The sequence below is a fragment of the Emydura macquarii genome, unplaced genomic scaffold, assembly GCF_026122565.2.
Source record: "Emydura macquarii macquarii isolate MOO-44397 ecotype Brisbane River unplaced genomic scaffold, CSIRO-AGI_Emac_v2 contig_1483, whole genome shotgun sequence".
In the NCBI taxonomy this organism is placed as follows: Eukaryota; Metazoa; Chordata; order Testudines; family Chelidae; genus Emydura; species Emydura macquarii.
In genome coordinates, this window is record NW_027131620.1 from 11,826,984 (window position 1) to 11,849,818 (window position 22,835).

The following is a 22,835-nucleotide window of genomic DNA, read 5'->3' on the forward strand; positions in this document are numbered from 1 at the left end:
GGCAACTGCACTAGTGACCATGGAACCGCTCAGCTACCATCCTACAGTCTGAGAGGCATTCCTTCCCCCGTCCTGCTGAGATCCCCCAGAGACCAGGAACTTTCCTTGTTTGGGTTCAGGATTAGGCCTTTAATTATATGCTGCTGTCTCAGCAGTATTTCAGATTTTTTACCTCTCACTTTACTGACCAGCCCATTTTTGCCTCATTTCGTTGGTTGATGAGCTGTGTCTTGTGAGATATCACCCATGGGAGCAGAGCTGGTATCCCACCCATAGAACGGAAATCAGTTGAGTGGGAAGCAATCATAAGTCGCTACTGACAATAAGGGCTTATATTTGGAGGGCTACACTGAGATTACACTTTGTGAAGTAGTTCAAAAGCAGCTGAATCTTCAGGGTTTTACTTGAGCATCATAGGATTTATGTTTTGTATTCATGGTCCACAGAGCAGACACAGGCCTAGGCAACTAAATCTCTAACCCAGTGAGCACTAGATTTTCAAAAGCACTGCTGACTACTGCTAACGTTTCATGTCTAGATGACATATCAGACACACATTACCTGATAAAACCGAGAACGTCAGGGTCATTCTGCTGATTCCCTTCTCATGTAGGAACAAATTACCAAGCCTGGAAATGTAACCAAATAGCATGTAAATAATTGTGATTGGAACTAATTGTTATTAGCAATTGGTGGTTTGAAGCATTTAAAAACAGCATCAGATTTTCAAAGGCACAAACAACAGTGACATGCTTAGCTGCCATTTGTGCCTTTGAAAAAAAAAAAAGTCACCTTCTCTAAAACATAGGGCCTGATTCTGAGTGGTCCCAAATTGGAGTACCAGGTGCTCAGCACCTGTCAGGATCAGGCCCATGTTGCAGGATGTATTTTAGTTTCCTTGGTTAGTTTCACAACTGAACGTATAACTAGGCCCCTGCAATGGAAAAGAAATTAAATTCTTGCTTTATTGTGGCGGGGAGCGGGCACACAGGTGGGAGCTGTGCACTTTCAGCCCGTGAACCTGATCGTGCTGTAAATGAGGGAGCTCTTCAGCAGACAGCACTGAGTGAAGAAAATGAAAAACAAAAGCAAACGGAGAGCTTAAAAATCTAGTAAGATAATTAAACTCTAATTAAATGTTAGGTTCTCACTTCAAGTAATGGCTCATGCAATTTACACAGTTTTCCACAAGGAGTTGACAGTCATGTGTTGCAAAGGAAAAGCAACTTTGGATTGATTTTGTTTCACTCTGTAAACAAGTAAATTGAATAATCCATTGGAGAAACAAATGTTATAAATAACAGACCCCCCCAAATAAAGCTAAATGAAATTTATTTTATATATTGCTGCTCTAGTTGGGCCCCTGCTTCAATCGATCCTTATTATTCAACTCCAAAAGGTCGGCAAAGGTCTGCCACCCCAGAACTTTATTCTCATAAATATTTGTTGCTTGGTTGTCTCATATGGAGAAAAGATTATATGAAACTAGAGAGACAGATTTTTTTTTTAGGGAAGAGGATGACTTTCCTTTGTTACAATTAAATATCCCGCTCTCGCTACAGATTTTTTGACATCCTTTAGACAGGTTGCGGAGAAGCGCCTTTGTATAGATTATAAGAGTGTCAGGGAAAAAGGGGTTAACACTACAAGAACATGGATTTTTTATTAAAATGTGCCATTAGCACACAGGAAAGGAATTGGCTTAACAGGCCTTCAGACTGAAATCCTGTGCTCTTCTGAACATTCACAGCCTGGATAGTAGCAGCCAAAGCATCTCCACCTTGTCTGAGCCATCAAGGAGCGCCATCCCCAGCCTGGAGGGACCACCTCTATGGTGAGCGGTATCCCTGCTAATTCATTCATTGCCAACTAGGGAGCAATTTCAGCAGTGGGTTTGTGTGACAACATTGAAAAACAGATTGAGACTCTTACTGAGACCAACAAGTCCCTGCACATAGATAGGTGCAGCCTTGACAGGAAATATTGTGCCTTATTGAATGGGGTGCTGGACTGGAATCCAAGAGACTCAGATTCTCTCCTCATATGTGCCACTGAGCTGCTGTGTGGACTTGCAATAAGGCCCTCCCTCCCCCGTGCCTCAGTTTCCCTATTTGTAAGATGGGGATAGTGGTACTTCCCTCCTTTATAAGAGGATTTGAGATCTATGTGTGAAAAGTAAAAAGCTACATAATATTAATACTATGATACCAATTTCACTTAGCCCACTGAACATCAATCAGATGTTGACAGCTTTCAGAATGCAGCCAGGTTCAATGGAGTCCCAGGCACTCTGAGGGGTGGGCAGGTGTACTTTCAGAGAACATAAAGCCTGAAGTTACGGGTCGATCATCTACTGATTGATATTATTAACTTTGTAATCACGGAGGTATCTAGACTCGAATCACTACATGCAACCCTTAATGTGGTACTAAAGACACTACCACTCCCATGACACACTCCACAGGGTAGGTATTTGTCCCAGTCTTTATGGCAAAATACTACATCCCTCCACTGCTGAGTAGAGTCCCTTGTCTTGCTTGCCATTCTGCACCCCCGAAGTCTTCATTTCAGTGGTGACGTGATTCCCGTAGTTATGATAGCCCTAACTCGTCGTTCTGTCAGATCTACACTTGACACAGGAGCTGGGCAGGGATGATATCAGAGGCAGCTTGGCACAACCCCAGTGCTGAGATCACCCCCTCAGAGCTATTTTCATTTGCCCTTGGCTAGCTGTGGCCCCAAGGAGTTCCACCAGCAGTGCATAGCTAGAGCACAGCCATGCTTTGGCCACATCCACTTCAGAAGTAGCTGCAAGATGGGATGGTGTTGAACCATCATTTCAGCTAGGTTATTGCTTAGTGGCCAGATTCACCGCCTTTATGGGCCCTTTTACGCCTCCGGAGAGCCACAATGAGTCTATCAACATACCAAAAAGTCTGTCCAGTAGTTGCTAAACACTGTGAGACACTTTGGGATAAAGGATACTGTATAAATAAAACTTTTCACGGTTAAGAATTCTGTGACTGGAACAAGAGCATGATTTGGCCTCTTGTTTAAAGCGCACATGAGTACATGAGGTTTACTTGGTCCTTACTCTGTATCAGGGAATCCCAGGGGAAAAAGGGACCACGGACACTTTTTTGATGTACCATAGCAAAGTTCTCTCAGTACCTGCAACACATTGCTTCAAAGTGGGATGCTTCAGCACGAGGAAGAGAGCCATAAATCTAATCGCAGTAACCTTGGCCTTGAGATACTAGAAAATAACATTTTATTATTTATACTAAATGTAGATGTCATTTTATCTAACTAAATCATACTAAAAATAGAGCTCATGCATCATTAATGCCATAAGGCTTTCATCTGATCCATAACATGTTTATGGAAAAGCTAGGTGTTTAGGCAGGTGTTAACTCCAGTGTTATAGATAATATATTTTGCAGGGGACATGTCTCCATCACAAAGGGTTTTGTAAATCATTTTGGTCTGCATAAGTTTTCTCTCGTTCTGTTAGATGAAGATCTCTTTGTTCGGTAAAAAAGATAAATTTACTTAAGTGAATTTTTTAGTATAACTCTCCTACACAATGCCTTTTATCCAAGGATCAAAACACTTTATAGACAGTATTAAAGCCTATAATTTCCCCAACCCTGAAGAATATAAAGGACATAGATGATGCACCCAGCTCTGGGTGGAACATGGTAGCCTTTTAACAGATCATAGCACGACATAAAAGTTTAGGGTAGGAATGGAAGAAAAACATATGCAGTAGAAATTTGAGGTGAATGTCCAGTAATTACTTAAGTTAAAAGCGGCCAGAATACAACTCCACTCTTACAGACAGTACCATGGAATCTATAATGAGCACAAGTAATTAGAGTCTCTGTTTTACATCTCATCTGAAAGGCAGCATGTCCAATAGAACAGCCTCCCTTAGATATGTATGTGGTCCTCATTACTACACTATCAGAGCACCACACAGTCATTAATGGATCTTTGTCTTCACAGCACCTATGCAAGGTAGGGACGTGCTAACCCCATTTTAAAGAGGAGGAAACAAGTTTAAATGACTTACCCAAGGTCATACAGGAAGTCTTTGGCTGAGGTAAAAATTTAATCCAGGTTATCCACTGGACTGTCTCCCTCTTCCCCGCCCCATGCTGGAGTATTGCTTCAGAGTTAGAGGGAGAAAGGAAACCTACGGAATACCACTCCCATTTTCTTCAGCACCCTGCTAGGAGGTCTCCCATCCAAGGGCATTCATCCTCCTGACCTTGTTTAGCTTGTGAAATCTGACTGAAAGCTCTGATTTCTGACAGAGAAATCAAGCAGCAACAATGCCCAACCTGCAGGCTGCAAACTCTAAGAGGGAATGAGTCTCTTCCCATTCCACATTTTCAACCTTCAGTGGAAATGGATCTGCTCAGTACCTGCTGTGAAGTGTTGCAGAACCCATTGCTTCCTTTGAAGCACTGTGATGCAGGAGAGTATCAAAAGGCTTGGTCTCCCATAGCATCCTGTGGGGGTGTGACAGGGCCCCATACTCACCCATCCTCCAGTCCTCAGTGTCCAGGCAGTCAGCAACACCAAGCCAGGTGTAGGAGATTCGGCTGAGTCCCCACAGGAGTCCACCCATTCCAACTTACCAAAGGTCATCCCTTTCCTCTCCCCCAAAAAGGGGGAGAAACAAAAACTGAAGCAAGCCCACAAAAGGCCTTCCCTCCTTCCAGGGGACTTCGACAGCCCGTAGTCCAATTCTACCCAGGTGAGTTACTAGGAAGAGCTCCAAAGTAATCATTCAGAGTCCAAACCACCTATCACTCAAGGAGCTCAGACAGGCAGCAGTTGCACAAACAGTCCTTGATCTCTGCCACACTTTCCACTAGGAGCAGAGGATTGAAAGCCTGTTCCCCTCCCAGACGTGCTGGTTAACTGCGATGGGCTTCTCCTCTTTTAAGCCTTTCTTCCAGGCCTGGAATGCCTTGCAGGTGTAGCAGGGTGAGCCCACAACAGTTCCTTGATCGTCGTCCGGCAGATGCAGTTTGTACACTCCACCACAGGGGTTACAATGATTGAGAGCCCTTAGGATCCAGCAAGTCTTAGGATCTAAGTAGTCTGCAGCATGTCTTGTCATAGTGTTCAGGCTGGAATACATGTGAGACAGAGGAGATATGTGGGACCTATCAGATGGCTTGATCTTGCACCTCTGAAGTCAGTGGGAGCTATGATAGTGGTGTTAGTAGACACATGATCAAGTCATTAATGCTTACATTGCAGATGAGGAATTTTTGCACATGACTGCAAGAGGCATACATTTGAATCTCCATCTCTACCAGCAGTGAGGCAAAAGATACTATTTTGCCAGCTGGAGCATTATCTGTGGTTAAGGAGGAAGTCTTGACTGTATGTGAAGGAAAATCAGGAGAGTGACAGGGCTCAGGGGTGGTTTAACTGAGGGGGGGAGAAGAAACACTTCCTTCACGCTGTGTTAAGATAGTCACCTGGAAGAACTATGCTGCAGCTGTGTGCAGTTAGACAGGCCTCCAGCTAGATGAAGGAGCTGAAAAGCAGACAGACAGGGCCACTGCTCGTTTACATGCTCTGATTTTCATAAACATTGCAAACAGCAGGAGAAATGTGTATAATTTAGTCTCTTCTCCAGTTACACCAACCCTCCCTTTTTTCTAGTTGTGAATCACCCCTCAGTGAAAAAGAAAGAGATCCCAAGCTGCTTGCTGCTATTTCACAAACAGAACAACCCCGCCTTCCGTGTGATTCAAGAAGAGGCAGCAGCACACCTTTGTTTAAATTCTACTCAGTTCTGCTCACCACCTGGGTAAGTGGTGTCTGTACAGCAAACCGGAAATCATTTTGAATCCACATTTTTCATTTCTGCAACGGAGAACTGCAGGTCTCCAGTCCGTTTACACCGGGGGTCCCCAAACTACAGCCCGCCGCCACACCTGGCCTGCCGCCACATTTTGACCAGCCACTGAGTCCGCTCGCCCCTCCCGGACCTACCCCTTCTTCCCCACCCCTCTCCCACATGACATGGGCCTAGCGTTCTGGCCAGGAGCTGCTCCTGGCCCCAAGCAGTGCCCTGCTCCCCTCTCCCTTGCCCCACCCCTCTCCCATGAGATGTGGACCCGGGGCCCTGGCCAGGAGGAACCGCTCCAGCCCACCATAAAAGCAAGACTGAGTGATGTGGCCTGGCAGCTCCAAGGTTGTGGACCCCTGATTTACACTTTGATGGTGTTTCTCTATAAGGTTTCACTGCAGAGATTTGCTTTAGAATAAACCAAATGTTTCGCTTTGTTGCTATCGTCATGCAAGCAACATGAAAGATAAAGAATATAAGCGTGATATAGCAGAAGTGGTGGAAGGTACCATAAGACAGATAAAGAAGAAAAAGTGTAGGGTAGTTTTACTTTATTAGCTATAAACTCCAGGTTAGCCAGAGAGCAGAGAACAGAGCAGATATTGATAAAGTAAATAAAGCTGCTCAGTTTTTTCTATCCCATGGAAACACTGGCACTTAGTGGCTGAGGAGAGTGATACAACTCAACTTCACTCTTTAACAGGGAATTCTTTCAGTTTGATGTCTATAATGCCTAGGAGGTGCAAACCAGTTGAGATAAAATAAGAACTGAGCCAACTCGTCAGACAAAATGGGAACTGAATTCATTGTTTCTCCCTTCGTTGTCTTTCATCCGTGTACCTGTAGCCCCACTGCTTGACACAAAACCTGGCTAAGATCAGCAGTAGAACTGTTAAAATCTCACAAGACAGGCCATCTATGGCGTTTCAGAAATAAAGCTTGTTGATAAAGCTTTCCTCCAGTCTCATCAGACTCCTTATTCCTATGAGATTTCCAGCCCCACTTTGAGCACTGAAAAGGGTCAGTTTGGCTAACTATTTGAATGCTTCTGTGCAATGAAATCTTTGAAGATCCACCCCAGCCCCATCATATGATAAAAAACCTGTCTGAACAATCCATTACACTCACTACTCTGGTGCATTTACGGGCTTGTTTACACTTACCTCCGAGATTTGGCGGCAGTCGACTGGAGTTACGCAAGCTACGCAAAAAACTTGCGTAACTTCCATCAACTTCTCTGCTTCTGTTCTGCTCGCCGTCTTCACTGCACTGCACCGACGGGAACCACGTTCCTGTTGACGCAGAGCTACACCACTTGAGAAGGTGGTCTTAATATGTCGATTTCTGGATCGACTGAGTGGGTCTTCACTGACCGCTCAGTCGATCCAGAGAAGTTGATCTGATGGCGGCGACTTTGCCACCATCAGTGTAGACATAGCCTACGTTGACTTCAATAGATTTACACCAACCCATTGTCATCTGGTGTATGAGTGTCTTCTTAGTTGTAAAAAGTTTCTGCTTTATCTCTGAGCTTCCTTCCAGGGTGAAAAAAATGAAGTAGAAAAATATGTAACACTTTATTATTTAATATGTGTATTGTGTAAGCCCTATGGGCCTCTCTCTGGAATTGGCTCCACAGTACGCTAGGTGCTGTACAGTACATACATATAACAATCAATCCCTGCCTAAAGAGATGATTCTCAGCCCATTTTTGACTCTAAGTAAGTCCTATACTAATAGCTTATTTTTAAGCATATGGATTGGAATTCCCCCTGGGGTAAATAGGACTTGAGCTAATCTCAAACATGTGAGACTTTAGTATGATTTCGGGATGGTTTGATGGCAACAGTTTTCTTTGAAGCAGCCACATATTTCCCCTGTTATTAACACTAAGATGATTTTCTTATCTATTTTACTTATGTGTCCCCCCCCCGTCACAACATCTGAGCTCCTCACAAACTTGAATGCATTCATCCTCATAACACCTGTAAAGAAGGGAAATATTGTTTATCTCCATTGGAGGGATGGAGAAACGGGGGCCCAGAAAAAAAAATAAGTGATTTGCCCAAGCTCATAGAAAGTTTATGGCAGAGCAAGGAATTGCACCTAGTTCGCCTTACATCCAGGATTTCCCAAACCACTAGGCAATCCTTCCTCTCAAGATTTCATTGGGCAGACTGCACCAGTGCACACTAAGGAACTTTTTATGTGTTCCAGCAAGCTTCACATGAACAGTTAGTTTGTGACACACTGGTACACCCTAGAATTTACACCCGAGCTAGGGAACATTACTTCACCACGCAGACAAGCCATAAGTACTTCAAAATATGGCCCTATGTTACCAAGAAACACAATTAATTTTTCCGATCAAGTATAATTGCTGGCATTTGGAAATTAAATGGGGAAGTGTAACATAATCAAGAGAATCTGTGTTAGCACTCTAATTAGAGCCATTTGTTTGGAAGCAGTTTTTCCTTAACTATTATGTGTTTGGTGGTAATTGTACAATAATCTGTAAAAATAAGAAAATGTTTCATTAGTGTTCATGGCAACGGAAGATCAATCTTTCTTTGTGAAAGTGAATGAATACACAGAAATATTATATCATGACCTGTGATCTCAGTGCCTGAAGCAGTAGCATTATTATGCACTCTTCAGCACAGAAACAGGGTTCAGACACAACTATTTTAGTATTCAAATTATCTATGCGATAATTTAGTTAATGGTAACAATACTGGAAGTTGCAAACTTGAAGAGCTGCTCATTTTCTTAAATATGAACTAAAGCTGTTCACACCCCCTACGCAAAGCAAAAACAAACAACCAAAGCAAAACACAACAAAAACCACCACCAAAATATTAACACAGTAGGCCAAATGTTAAAAAATATGGAGGTCTTCTGTTGATAAACATTGAAATTATCAAGTTTATTTGTTTTTGTTTTTAATTCTCCAAATAAATACATAGCTTCTGAAGACACTTACAGCAACATTTTTGATTGTAGGTACTATTAAGGCTAGTCAAAATATTCTGATTTTTTAATCTGATTTCACTTTAACTGAAAACAATTTTTAATTACAAATTTCAACAAGGATGTTTGTGTTTCGCAACCAGCTCTAGAAACAATGCACAAATGCCTATCCATCCACTATTATTTGTGCACACACATCATATTGCCCAATCCAGCTGTATGTACAATTGCTTGATTTGCACAGCCATATATTACATTGCTCATAAATGTGGATTATCACAGTTGCACCTTAGTGGCTTGATTTAAAATATGTGTGAGTGTACACACTCACGAGCCCCCACCCCTTATTTGCCTGCACTAAGAATGTAGTGTGTGTGCATGTGATTGTGAATGATGGATATTTACATATGTATCTAAACATGATTAGTGTGCTCACATATTAGATATATAATCAAAGGTGCAATGTGTGTATGCAACACAACCACATACTTTCAAAATCAGCCCCAGATTTCTAGTGAAATTATATAAACCTCATTTTTCCCCTTTGAATGTGTTAAATGTGATTTCAGAAACACAGAAATATGCATAGCTATGTAAAGAAACAGAGGACAATCAGAGCACTAGAAAAAATCATATGAAGGTCTCAAAATTACATCTTTGCTACAGCACTGCTTCCATGCCCTTTGTTGTCAGCACTAAGTGTAGCCTCGGGGATGGAGCAATTGTCACACTCTGCATTTGCACATATAAAGAAGAAAGTCTATTCCCAGAGTTCAAAGATGAACTTCTGACATTAGAGATCATTGATTGTCTATCATTAATTTCTGGAAAGGGGGATCTTAAATAAGACAAAACTACAAAGCCACATTTGGATCTGTCTTAATATCCTGTATTGTAAGAGACAATCAAATACAGATGAAAAGTGGTAATTTGCTTTGTATTGGCTATACTAAATATGTTCAAGGAAAATAAAATTAAATGGTATAAGATGCCCTGGCTTTACTTCCAAGGATGCAGCTAGCGCTTTTATTTTCCTGATGTACTAGAGATCTAATTCAAGTGAAGTCTTTAAAAATTGTCACCCACAGAGCACTGCCAAGGTCAGTGCCAGCTTCGGTTACCAGCTGTGTTGCTGCTGGTTAGGTAGTTCAGACCTGCTCACGAGGTAGAGAGACTTGCACAGTTCAGTCCAAAAATCACAAGAAAGTATTCTGAAGTGTAACTCGCCTAGCAATTCACTTCCTTCTCATTTCTCCTCCTCTTCCAGCCCTATATTTATACTTCTCTTTCCACGTTTTGCCCTGGAAGAATATTCCTCAGTAGTAAAAATATTCCATGCCGATAAATACATGCTGATCTCTTTCAGGGTGAGGGAGAGTGAAAGGACATAGTCCACCACTTTTCTGTCACATCCATGTGGAACTGCAGTTTGACAAATAGCACAGCATTACTTATGTCCAATGGTGGAGGTTATACAGAGCTTCAGGCTGTCCTGTGGAGAGCATGCAGGATGTGATAGTGGCGGTCCACTCCATGTATGCATGCTGTATATTTTTGTTCCTTTGAAGTGTTTATATATGTGCTCAATTTCTAATCACCCCAAAGTTTGGGAGAAAAGCAGGCTGGGGGTGGCAGAGTTCAGCTGCGCAGATCTGGGTGGTAGAATTATTGTAATCTCCCCACTCATATCTAACCCACCCACTATGCAGCAGGATTAGACATTTTGTTTGGGGGGATGCCCATTCTGTGTGGCAGGTGGGAGCAGAGAATGGGAGACCCACAGAAGAAATAATACTGAGGGTCCCATTACTGCAAGGATCCTACTATCCTTTTTTCCTGATCCCACTGGAATCCATAAAAGCCATGGCCCAACTACTGAATTTCTAGTATTCTTCCCAGATCTGCTCAGTCCAATGGATTTGCCATTCTATTTCTATACCATTCTTCACTGTAGTATCAGTTAGTAAATATTATAAAGCCCTTCAGGATCCATCTGGATGAATCATGAACTATCACCCTAAGAGTCATCACCATTATCAACATTACATGCAAATGGACTTCTATGCACTTTAGAATAAGACAATTAGAATTCAGCTCAAAACACACGTAGAAACCTTTCTTCCATGCTCCACAAAGCCAGAGGCTAACTGGGCAGGGGGGCACGTATTCTCTCTCACTCAGTTTATTTAATGACCTCTCCAGCTAATTTGTCTGGTGATGATACAAAACATAAATAACCCACCAAATTCCTCCTGATCTTTTGTGATCATAACTCTTCATTAAGCTAACAGTTTGAGACAGATTTTCAATGTTAAATGTCATATATGATACGATAGACAGAAGAGTACAAAATATTTGAAGGGAAAGTTACTTTTAGGTCATTTTCCCCCCTACAGACAGTTCCACTAAAAAGGAAAAGAATCAGACCTTGCTGATTTAAGGAACCCTTCACTTAAAACCAAGGTCACAGCATTTTCTGTCTCCTTTATAATTGGACTGTTCAAGCACAGGTAAAGTCTTACCATATCAATCACTGCATGAATGAAAGCTGAATAAAAAGCATTTATGGAACTGTCACAGCCATGATAAAACAACAGATGCTGTCAGCTTTAATGGGAATAATACATTAATGGGACAAAACCTTAAAGATAAACACTAGTCATAACATGCCCTTAAGATCACTTATTTATGGGCACAGTCCACCTCAGAAATAAAAAGAATATAATCCTTGTTTACTGTAAATTAAGCTTATCTTGGGACTGAACTGTGTATCAAATAACAAGGGTATATTGATTTCCCCCTTCAGAAATACATGCGGCCATTTAACTTCCCAACACTTTACATCAGGCTGCTTCTCTGAAAGTCTCTATCACTCTCAGTTCTGCTAGTTTGACTTCTTGGAGGTGGATACTATCACCTTTCATTTCATATGCTTAGGTGCTTTTCTAGGCTGACACCTGAGAAAAATGTGTACATATGGTAGAACCTCAAAGTTACAAACACCCCGGGAACTGAGGTTGTTCGTAACTCTCAAATGTTCATAACTCTGAACAAAATGTTATGGCTGTTCTTTCAAAAGTTTACAACTGACCATTGACTTAATACAGCTTTGAAATCTTACTATACAGAAGAAAAATGCTTTGTTCCCCTTTTTTTTAGTAGTTAATGTTTAAAACAGTACTGTACTGTATTTGCTTTTGGGATGATGGAGGGGGTGTCTCTGCTGCTGCCTGATTGTGCACTTCCAGATCCAAATGCGGTGTGTGGTTGACTGATCGGTTCGTAACTCTGGTGTTTGTAACTCTGAGGTTCTACTGTATAAAAATTAAATTCCCATCCTAAGTGATTTAGAGAACTAGTCATGCAGAGACAGATTGACAGATAAAATAAAAAGAATTAGTCACACGAATAAACATTTGCAGGATTGTTTCCTATCATTACACGTGAGCTATTGCTCAATTTTCCAAGGGTGGTTACCAAAAATTATGCACCTAACTCCATATTTAGGCACCTAAATAAAGTGTCTAGTTAAATACCTAAATTTGAAAATTTTGGCCAATGTTTTGTTTGAAAGAAAATAAAAGAATTATGCTAATAAATATTGTTAATTATCTTTTGTGGTGCAAGAAGCTAATGAACTGATCTGACCTGAGTCTAAAGCAGCATGTCAGAGCAGGTTAGCTCATGTCATACAGTACCAGGCATCGCTCCTGACATTAATCCAAGTTAGAGTAATTTTATAATTAGGATTTCAAACATCATCCCCACACCTGACTTTTTTACCATAATTGACTATGCAACGAGTGTCAGACCTACTGAGATGTTCTGGAGATAGGCTCCATCTGCCGGTTGATCTGGGAACTCCGCTTTTGCTCAGATTGGATAGATATCCAGTGTGTTTTGGGACAAGGTCAGGAGTTTTATTCTTGATGTTGTATGTATACAGGTGCTTGGCATTCGTGTTACCTGTATGTAATTAGAGATTGGTGCTTAACTGTTGGTTTGAACTGCAGTGAACTTGAAAATGAGTTTGGCTTTAACTAGAGGGAGAATGTAATAATAACCTAGTGCATGTGCACACAACTTATCTTATTTACAGCACTGAAACTATAACTCCTACTCATTTGCCTGCTAGCTGAAATAAATTGCATAGCTCTCCTAACGTGATGGGTAAAGTCCTGTCTTTATAATGCCAATGGTCAGGACTTCTTCTCCATCAGCTGCAAATTATGGTTGGATGATGGCTGATGTATCTGTAAAAATGTTGTTTGGATTGCTATTGTTCCTCTTCCATTGATTTGCAATGTCCATTCCTTTTCATATATATAATTTCCATAACTTTTTCACTGTTTTCCTTTTAAAAATGAATACTGCCAGCAATCTCAGGGGCTACACAGAAATCCCATAAGCAGTGTGTGTGACCGGACTATTTGTGTTAGCTCTGCTCCAGCAACATGTGTCCTGGACATAGAACTGGAACACCATACCCACTGAAGTTGTGATGGCCCTTGTGAGTGTGTATGTGGTTGGGGCAAAAGAGCCTTTATCTTCCCATACTGCTATAAGCATCACACATAAGTCTCATTCACAATTACAGACCTGGAACATTCTTGAGTACGTGGAGCTCAACACACCAAATAGAAATGGGGGTGGGTAGAGTGGGGAGGGAGGTAACAGCCTATCTCCTTTCAGCAAGCTACAGAGAGGAGTCTTTGCTGCACCTCCGTACAGCGTATAGTAACAGCATGCTCTCCTCATGTACAGTGAAGCTCTAAAAGCCTGCCTCTCATATGCTGCCTCCAGAGTCTGAGTGCAGTGGCGAACTTCTGCACCACTCCAAACACAGGGCCGGGCTTAAAATGTACAGCCGAGTCTAACACTAGACATTTGTCAAAGCAGCTCATTGATAAAGGTCAATGTACAGCTCGCTCCCTACTGGTGAGAGAACATTAGGCTCAACACTTCATTAATCCAAAGCCATTGAATGCAGGGTGAAGAGGAATGTGATAGCACACCCTTGCTAGAGCATCCCCTTGCCTTGTTGTGTTGTACAGCAGCTACTCAAACTCTGTTTCCATGCTGGTCTTCTGCTGCTCTGCTCGGCCTCCAACACCTTCCAGGTTGCAATGACTTAGCCCTTAGAAAGGTCCTTTACAATTCAATCCCTTTCGGGGTGCCCAATGCCACAAACCAACACATTAAAAAGGGTTCCAGACACAAGATCTTCCCTTCACCTGGGCTCTTCTTTAGTCTCACTTTCCTAGAGTCCAAACTAAACACAAAAGAACGTAACTTCGTGGGCTCAGTTCTCTCCAGATTCTTCACCCCTTCCCAGGCTCATTATTTTACACAGCACCATCTCCCAGGTCTTTCTCCATGGAGGCCCAGCTCTTCTCAGGCCACTGTCCCTCAGACCTTCTTCTCTGGAGTCCTTCCCTTTGTCTGCTTCTTCTCAGGCTGGATCCTTACACCAATCTACCTGAGACTGGGACATTCCCAAGCCCTGCCTCCACAAACCTCCTCCTCTCCAGTTACCCTCTCCCTTCACAGCCATGCAGAGGAGAAACAAGCCCCTCCCTGCAGCAACTTACCTTCCTCTCATCCATGCTGTCCCGAAAAGGCTGGGAGATCACCCAGTTCCTTCCCAGCTGCACCTAACTGAACCCACACCATGTAACCCTCAGCTCATCAGGATACGCTGGGAGGGTATCTGGTCACAGGCAATGCTGACCCTGATTCTCCTTAAAGGGCCAGCCATCTGCAACAGGTAAAAGTGATGGCATCACAATTATATCAAACTTAGCACATAACTGACCAGGCTCCACATGTATCAGCTGACATCCAGTCTCATGCTGTTTTTCCATAACCAGTTTTAATGATTAGTTTCTTCTTTTTGTGGGCCAGCTCACATAATGCATGCATAGCAGGAGACTGATATCTAAGGACCTGACCCAGTCCAGTTTATATCCAGTGTAGCTCCTCTGAAGCCAGTGTAAAAGCAAATCAGGCCTTATTAACTCAACTCTTACTTCATTGAGCTGCTTTCTACTAAGAATGTTCACAGGTCAAAATTATAGGAGGTCTTTGTTAATAAAAATGTCATTATAGGCAGTCATCATAGTAAAATGGTATCTCCCATACACATTCCAGCCATCTTTTTCACCCACTTCTATTTCTCACTGTATTTCTTGTTGTTTTCATAGCTTCTATGCTTTTGGAGGCAAGGACTGTATCTTCGTGAGCGTTTGTACAGCACCTACCATAGTGCAGCCTTCAGGCTTTGTGACTTTTGGGCATTATGGTATTCTAATATTAAACATCATAATAAAATGGATTCCCGAAAATAAAATTGTAGATAAATTGGGAGAAAATGGGTTAAATTCAAAAGACCATGCTTCCTTTTGAGTATTGTAAAAGGTAACAGTTTTCCTGGAATACACATGTAAGAGTGTTTCTGTGAAAAGGTTTTAATTTTACTTAACTAGAGACAGAGACACAGATGCCATGGTGATAAGGACTTTAGAAATTCCACAGGCATACAGAAAGAGAATCAAAACCATTTATCACACTTTTGGAATATGGGTAAACTGGGACTCAGATCTAAAACTACCCTGCTTTTGGTTTTGCAGAACCTAAACAGGACCAACAAATTTCTGCAAAGCCAGAATTACCCCTTCTATCTTGCCGATGTTGCACACACACAGACACAAACTGTGAACTTTGTGGGGTCGGTTGGCCAGGATCTGAACCTACCCTGGATTTGGATTTGGATTTGCAAAAACAACATCATCTCTAGTGCCAAAGGGAAGAGGCTCTTTATGTAAGTAATAAGTTTCAGAGAGACTAGCCTGGCTTCTGGCATTGTAAGCAGATTGATTGCTATTTCCCCTATGTGACTTTAGTTCTTCCAGTTTTAAAATTCAAAATCATCATACTACAGTTCTTTGAGTAAAAAAAAAATTGATTTTATAGATGCCACCATCTGACATTTCACTGATAGATCCCAGTAAAAAATGCTAATGCTTATTATAGGGAAATCTCACGTTCCTGCTGTTTCCAAGGGACTCAGGCATGTATGGGCTTATTGATAATCACTGCCTGAGGATGCAGGAATGGCTTCTAGACCCTAAACATTTTAGAATTGACTCTGTCTGGAGTTCAAGCTACACATATCCATCATCTGGAATAAATAAACCAGTTTTTGCCCTTTGCTCTTGCTCATTGACTTATTAGCAAAATGTATTAGCTATTTAACAGTCTGTAAGACTACACGCAGCTCTCTCATTTATAAAACATCAGAACAATCCATCTACAGGACTCCAATTCCCCATTTAATGTCCATAAACTGGCTACCCAGTCAGTGCAATATAAAACACACAAAACACAATTATTGCTTGAAAAGTTCTGTCCAAATTAAAATTCTAATATCATATCTGCAAATGTAGCATTTAAAGGAATACTGTCAAGTACAGTAGCTAAGACACAAAATATGACCTCTGCCACAAAATTATTTGGAACTCATGGAATAAATAGTTTGGAATTTACCATTCTGAGTCTCTACATTCATCATAAATCCTAAAGAATGGCAATTCTTAGGGGGGAGACCAAAACAACCCAGTTTCCCTTTGCTTACTCATTAGTGGCTGTTGCTTAACACTATTTTCTGAGCTGACTGCCCTGCTGATGCTGGCATTCACATGGTAAAGCACAACATTAGTGGGTAAAGAAGTTTTATTTTTAAACACCACAGAGTTGGAAATAAACATGGAAAAATTAAAGAAATGTGACTGTATCCTTTTAAAAGTCAGTCAGGTTTCAAGGAGACTTAGCACACAGGAAAAATAGATCCAGTCCTCTGGCCATCATTTCTAAAAGTGGTCAAGGATTAGTCTTAACAATATGTTAGCAACTAAAGGATAAGAGTTACAACAAACAAGAACCATGAGATTGCTGACATAGTTAACATCAACAAACACAATGCGGAAACAAACTAAGTGGCATCACAGTACCCCACATCATAGGACAAATTCATATATTTGCAACAGATATCTATCATATAAAAACATTCAGTAACATTTAGGGGCTGATTTCTTTCCCCTCCAGGTGTAAAATATTAAATAAACATTGTGATAACTGGTTTGGCATTTTTTTAAAATATCTACAGAACACATTTCTTTCTTGCCAAGTTAAAAATAATTGAATAATTGTTTTCAAGGACTTTTAAATCCAAGCTGAATTTTTCAGTATTTCCACCTTTGTTTGCTTGCAGTCATCATTACTATCCATTGGGCCAGGCTGTCACAAGACAGAGAGCATTTTCAGATCCTTTACAGTCTTTTATCAGTGCTCTGATCTGTAAGTGGGGAAAGTGTCTGTTCGATGAAGCTTCAGGGGGGTTGTAACATCTTCACCAAATCAGATGTAAGAAAAACAAGCATAGTTTTACTTCACAACATCATTTTATTACAGAAAGCGCTAAAGAATGAGACATGCATCAGAGCCACTTTAGTTACTTAAGGGAAAAATTGTCACTGTACAATCTTCTGCACTGCCCTAGGAGCTGACTAAGAAGGGAATGTAGAGAGTCACATTTCCCTTCTGGGCTCCTTTCTTTCTGCAGGTGGGAAGCAATCTGCTACTGGTCTGTACATATACATATGGGTAGACTGCTTCCCCTGCCATGCTGATTGAACTCTACTACATAATGTGCTGGGGAGAGGAGCTAAGGCTCAATCCAGTTTCCACCCTCTTGTGCCCCATGGAAGGTTGCTCTCCCTTCCTCGCTGTGACCCACAAGGTGGGCAGCCCATTCAGGACACACAAGGGCTTCTTTGTCGCCTCACTCTCCTGTGTGAGTGTGTAGGGCAAGCAGTCATTTTGCCCTAAATTAAATAAAAATATAAGTAGGGCCGAATTCAGCTGTATGCACTCATGCTGAGTGGTATCTTACTTCAACGGCCATCCCAGTATGATCAATGGGACCACTTGCTAGAGGTGGTTGGGAAATGGAAATTTCAAAATTAGCCAGTCAGTTTCCATTCCAAATCAGAACGGAAAGTCACAACAGGCAAACATTTCATAAAACAATAGCATGCAAAAAGTTTTGATTCAACAATTCAAAATGGGATCAGGTGATTTTGTTTCAAAATGTCAATTCAAAATGAAAATTTTCATATAGTTTAGAAAATTCAAAAACTTGTCGAAATATTTGGAAAATTCCTATGAAACTACATTTTCGGGGGGGGGGGGGGGGGGGGGGGGGGGGAGTCTTGAATGCAAAAAGTTTCAACCTTCTCCACTTTTCACTTAGTAAGATACTACTCAATGTGTGTAAGGTTATTGCAATCAGGCCCATACTAGGACAAAGTTTATTTTATACTATTTCCTTTCCTCTTCATTAACTTGGTGCGTTCTAAGATTTTGGTGAACTAAACTGATTACATACATTACAGGTACTGCATGAAAAGCAGTTCCAAATACTGAGTGATACAACAACTGTTTACTAATTGGAACACCATTCTCTGTGTGACTAATTCCAGGAAGTCCCAGGATTTATCAGAGAATTTCGATCCATTAGCCAGTCCTAGCTCTGGATTTTTTCAAGGATCCTTCTATTTAGCTTATTAAAAACTAAGCCATTTTTCTAGTATAAAAGTAACAGTTTGTACCAATACTGTTTCCCTATTTATCATGTCAAACAAAATGGCGTTGAATTATTATTTTAATAAGAGACTTTATCATAAGGCACAGTAAGACCACTATGCTGATTGTGTGTCAATTTTGCAAATAGTCTTTTCTCATTGTGTCACAGGCTGTCACCAGCAGGTCATCTTCACGTGCCCTAATTTATGGAGCAAATTTAAACAGGCATTTAAGCAAAATGTTGCTTTTACTCTTCATCCCTTTTGCAAAACATTTGCTGCTTTTACGTTCTGTCTGCGCCCCCTAGCGTTCAAATCTTCTTCCAAAACAGTAAGGAAAAATCTGCTTAATTTTGTTTATGAGTTGGTGATAACAGAGGCCCGGGAACAAGTATGGAACATGGACTATATCAAGGCTTGGCAGAATTGGAATTTGTTTTCAATAAATTTGATAGATAATATCAGTGTTTATTTTAAAATATTTTTATTCGATGTTTGAACACTGGGGGTTGACAAGTGACACCTGCACCTTGATATCAGAGCTGCAGTGTGCTGCCTAGACTGCCCCTAACCAGTTCTGTGCAACACACATTTACAACCTTGTTTTACTCTACAGTCATTTAGCTTCAAGTGCTATTATCTCAAAGTGTGTCCAGATGCTCCCTTCTTCACAGGGCTCAACTGCAATCAGGAGCAGGAAGGCTTTGACCTCTCCAATTATTTCTGTTTCTGGGCCAAATTGTTGCCAAACTTCCCATGCGTAAACTTTACAAGGTTGCCAGTAGCCTGTCCCTGTGCATCACCCTGGATGGGCACCAGGCACAATTGCTGTGCCTGAGCTGTCTGAATGGCGTGAAAGTTCCCTACTGGTGCTCTCTGCAGCGCAACCACCCCAAGATTACAAGATTAGCCTATTGTTCGACACACTAAACCAGTGATACGCTGACCTCAGTGGTGCAGGAGCTAAATTAGCGATCAACATTAACCAAAAGAGCACAGTCGTGTGAATTGTTTCATTTGCTATAGGGCTATGTATTCATATTTAAACAGTATAGCAGGGGAAATATTGAGTTTTTATCTATATTATTCTCACCGCAAAATGACTGACCCAGTATTATTATTTTATCAACTACAGTTGGTTAATAGCACAGTAAAAGCACCCTGCTTGGTTAATAACTTAGACTGGCTAATAATTAAAATCAACGATGCTTTAATATCACGTGCTGCAAAGAGCCACAAGAGACACCTTAAAGAGCCACTTGCGGCTCTGGAGGCTCAGTCTGAGTATCACTGCACTAACGCCTCCTCAGGGTTATGTGAAGCAGGTGTTTTCTCCCTGAAAGTCAGGGAGCTCAGGGAAACGTTTTACCTGCATGTTGTATGGCAGTGGTGCCTCCTACTGGGACAGCACAACTCTACCCTACTAAGGGCTGTGCCTGGATGACAGAGTCTAGGCCTCTCTCCATTGCCTCTCCAGTATTGACATCTAGCAAAGATATTTTGATCCCACTTCATGAACTAAATGAAAGAAACTGTTCAAGTTTTATTCCATGGTGCTCTAGAGAGAAAATCAGGCCGGGGGGTTGTGACAGTTTTTGGTTCTTGCCATCCGATAACCCACTATTGCCTTGTTCCTGTTAAATATTTGGTTAATCCAGTCTGTTTCTCAGAACTCCTCTGCTGACCACTCAGAACAGATCCCCTACCCTTAATAGCCTTAATAGCCTTGATTCATAATCAAATACTGTACCAACCCTCAAACAGCCTATCAGCGTCATTCTAGTAGATTTTAAATAATAAACTGAACAATGTAAAATGTAGATGGGAAAAGGTTTCAATTTTAAACTACGGATAGGTGCACAAACTAGAAGGTACTGATTATGGGCCGGATCCTGAAAGGTGCTGAGCACCCACAACTCCCACTGAAGCCAATGGCAACAAACAAGACAGTTCAGACATGTCCTGGAACTTAACGGATGGAGCTACACCATGGATATATTTGGACCAAAGGATCTACAATGTATTGGAGATGTTCCAGTATAGTATCCTGGAATCAGCTCGTACACTGTAAGAGGGGGATTCTCAAAATGCTCTGGACTGGCATATCTCTGCTCCTATTGATTTCAATGGGAAGTTTACCAGTAGAGTTAGGTCAACACTGATCATTTTTGAAGATCACATCCCAAACAGTAAGTGTGGGACCATGTCTTCCTCCGTGTTTGTACAGTGTCTAAGGCACACTCGCCACTCAACTTTTCTACCTGATAAATTAGAGCATTGAACTGGCCACCAGGATAAAGAATCTTACTAACCACTAGATGTCTCCCAGTTATCATGATAGAGGCACTAATGGGCTGTATAGAGCTTCCGAATTACTGATTCCACAGAGAATCTGACTTTACTGAAAACTGCCCAGGCTGTCATGAAAAATCTCGCAGAATAGTGTTATCCCTTAGGCTGGCAACAGGAAACATATTTGAAATAAGATAGCCAAAGGAACTGCAGTTCCTCAGAGTATGGGATTACAAGGAAGCAGATACCCTGCTGCTGAATACTAGATGAATTATTCACAGCAAGGCCACTGTGAGCTTTACTAAGCCTCATTTCCCTGTTTCTTATTGGAGGGACTGGAGTAGCAAAGTCAAAAGGGTTGGTCAAGGAGAAGGGGCATGGCTGTTAATGGAGCGATAGCATGATTGAACGGTGTGGATTTAAAAAAAAAAAACCCAAGCAAATCATTTAAAATCATTTTGATCATTTCAAATCACTTGATCTTTTCAAATAATTTTTATAAGAATTTGAATTTGCTGTAATCAACTGATCTTCCTGTTAGTGAAGTGTTCCACTGGACCATAAGCATGTGCAAATTTAAATTTTTCAAAGGCTTGTAAATTGGCCAAATTTGGGCAAATTTTCACAGGGACAGCAAACACCACAGCTCTGACACAAAGACCGCCTGCTGACAAATTCAAGTCCCTTCTCCAAAGCGCGGAGGTGCTAGAGAAAGAGTCGCTAGAATTTTATGACATGGGCAAAGCATTGCATTTTGTGCAGCTTTGTTCTTGGCAATGGCTAAAGCATTTTGGCTGAAGTTTTCCAAAATAATTCAGCCTTAGGCAGACACATGACATAGTAAATTTCAGCCTGAGTGGTTAAAGTATGGCAAATTATAAGCAACTAATAACAGGATCTTATAATGGGAAGTGCTGGGCAACCATAAATAGGTGTTGCTACCACCCCTGCCCATAACACCACCACAATAATTGTTTCCAGCACAACAGGTGCTCAAACCACTCTTTGGGCCTGTGTGTGGCAGTTTGATCCTCCCTGCACCATCTCTTCCTTACCTTGTAGGTCATAGAGCTGTCCCGTACTGTGTTGCCGTGTAATGTGCTGCCAGTAGGCACTCCGAGGCAAGGGTACTATGGTGCTGAGGGAGACGGCTCGCTCACTCATTTTCATTTGAAGCTGTAAGAAAGCAAAGTGACCTGAGGAGAGCACTACAGCGGTGTTTCTAATAACCAGAGCTTGTTAACTGCTCAGGAAATATTTGCACACAAAAATAACCTGTTGGAGTGCTGGGTGAAAATGCCAAACACTCGGGTCCAAAACACACAGGTTTATTAATTCAAATGTTTATTGGAACCAGAAGCACGCCTTGTGATTACAAGTAAGAAATGACAGACACACTGAAAAAGAAAAGGGCCTATTACCTTGTCCTGGGGTGTAGACGGGTCATGATGTACCTCTCTTATGAAGCTCTGACTACCCCTTACGCTCTATCACATTTTATACACCTCCAAATTACATATTTCATTAGTTCTCTTCCAGTCACCACTAAGTATTATGAATATTCTGTGTCTGGTGCAACCTATACAATATGCATGTGTAAACTTCTCTTGGCATGACTTGTGCTGTCTTTGCTATTTTCATGTTATTATTTCTCTTTTCTAATTGGTTTATTAGCACTGATCAGGCATTGATAAGGCATGATTGACCAGGCCACTTTTACGCTTTACCTGATATTAGGGACTCGTTTTTCTCCCATTAGCTTTTGGCAGCACATTATGGTTATTCATTATCCTCCAATTTAAGTACATCCTACGGTGAAAACATCACCATTGTCCCACACCGAAGCAGCTGTAACCAAGTTTACTTAATAACAAGGTCTCTAAGACAACACTCATATCAAAACTAGACTGAAGCCAGCCAAATTAGTACAAATATCATCCAAATTTATTCATTTAAAAATGACCCTTATGTCAATTCCCAGTAGGAGCTTCTAATGGAATAATAGCTTTCTCCCACTACCCCAGCTCTCGCCAAAAGTGGTATAGTTTTATATT

At 41.4% G+C, this 22,835-nt stretch overlaps 1 protein-coding gene across 1 annotated transcript in view; it reads right to left on the reverse strand.

The window, feature by feature from the left end:
- Positions 1 to 15,314: 15,314 nt before the first annotated feature.
- The window catches only part of DOK5 (docking protein 5), a 77,139-nt gene continuing 69,618 nt past the window's right edge, over positions 15,315 to 22,835 (reverse strand). The window contains exons 7-8 of the mRNA XM_067554205.1: positions 21,837 to 21,957; positions 15,315 to 17,253 (exon numbers count right to left, since the gene is read on the reverse strand). Of these exons, the coding sequence (XP_067410306.1) occupies positions 17,189 to 17,253; positions 21,837 to 21,957 (186 nt within the window). The 3' untranslated portion in view covers positions 15,315 to 17,188. The remainder of the gene's footprint in view (positions 17,254 to 21,836; positions 21,958 to 22,835) is intronic.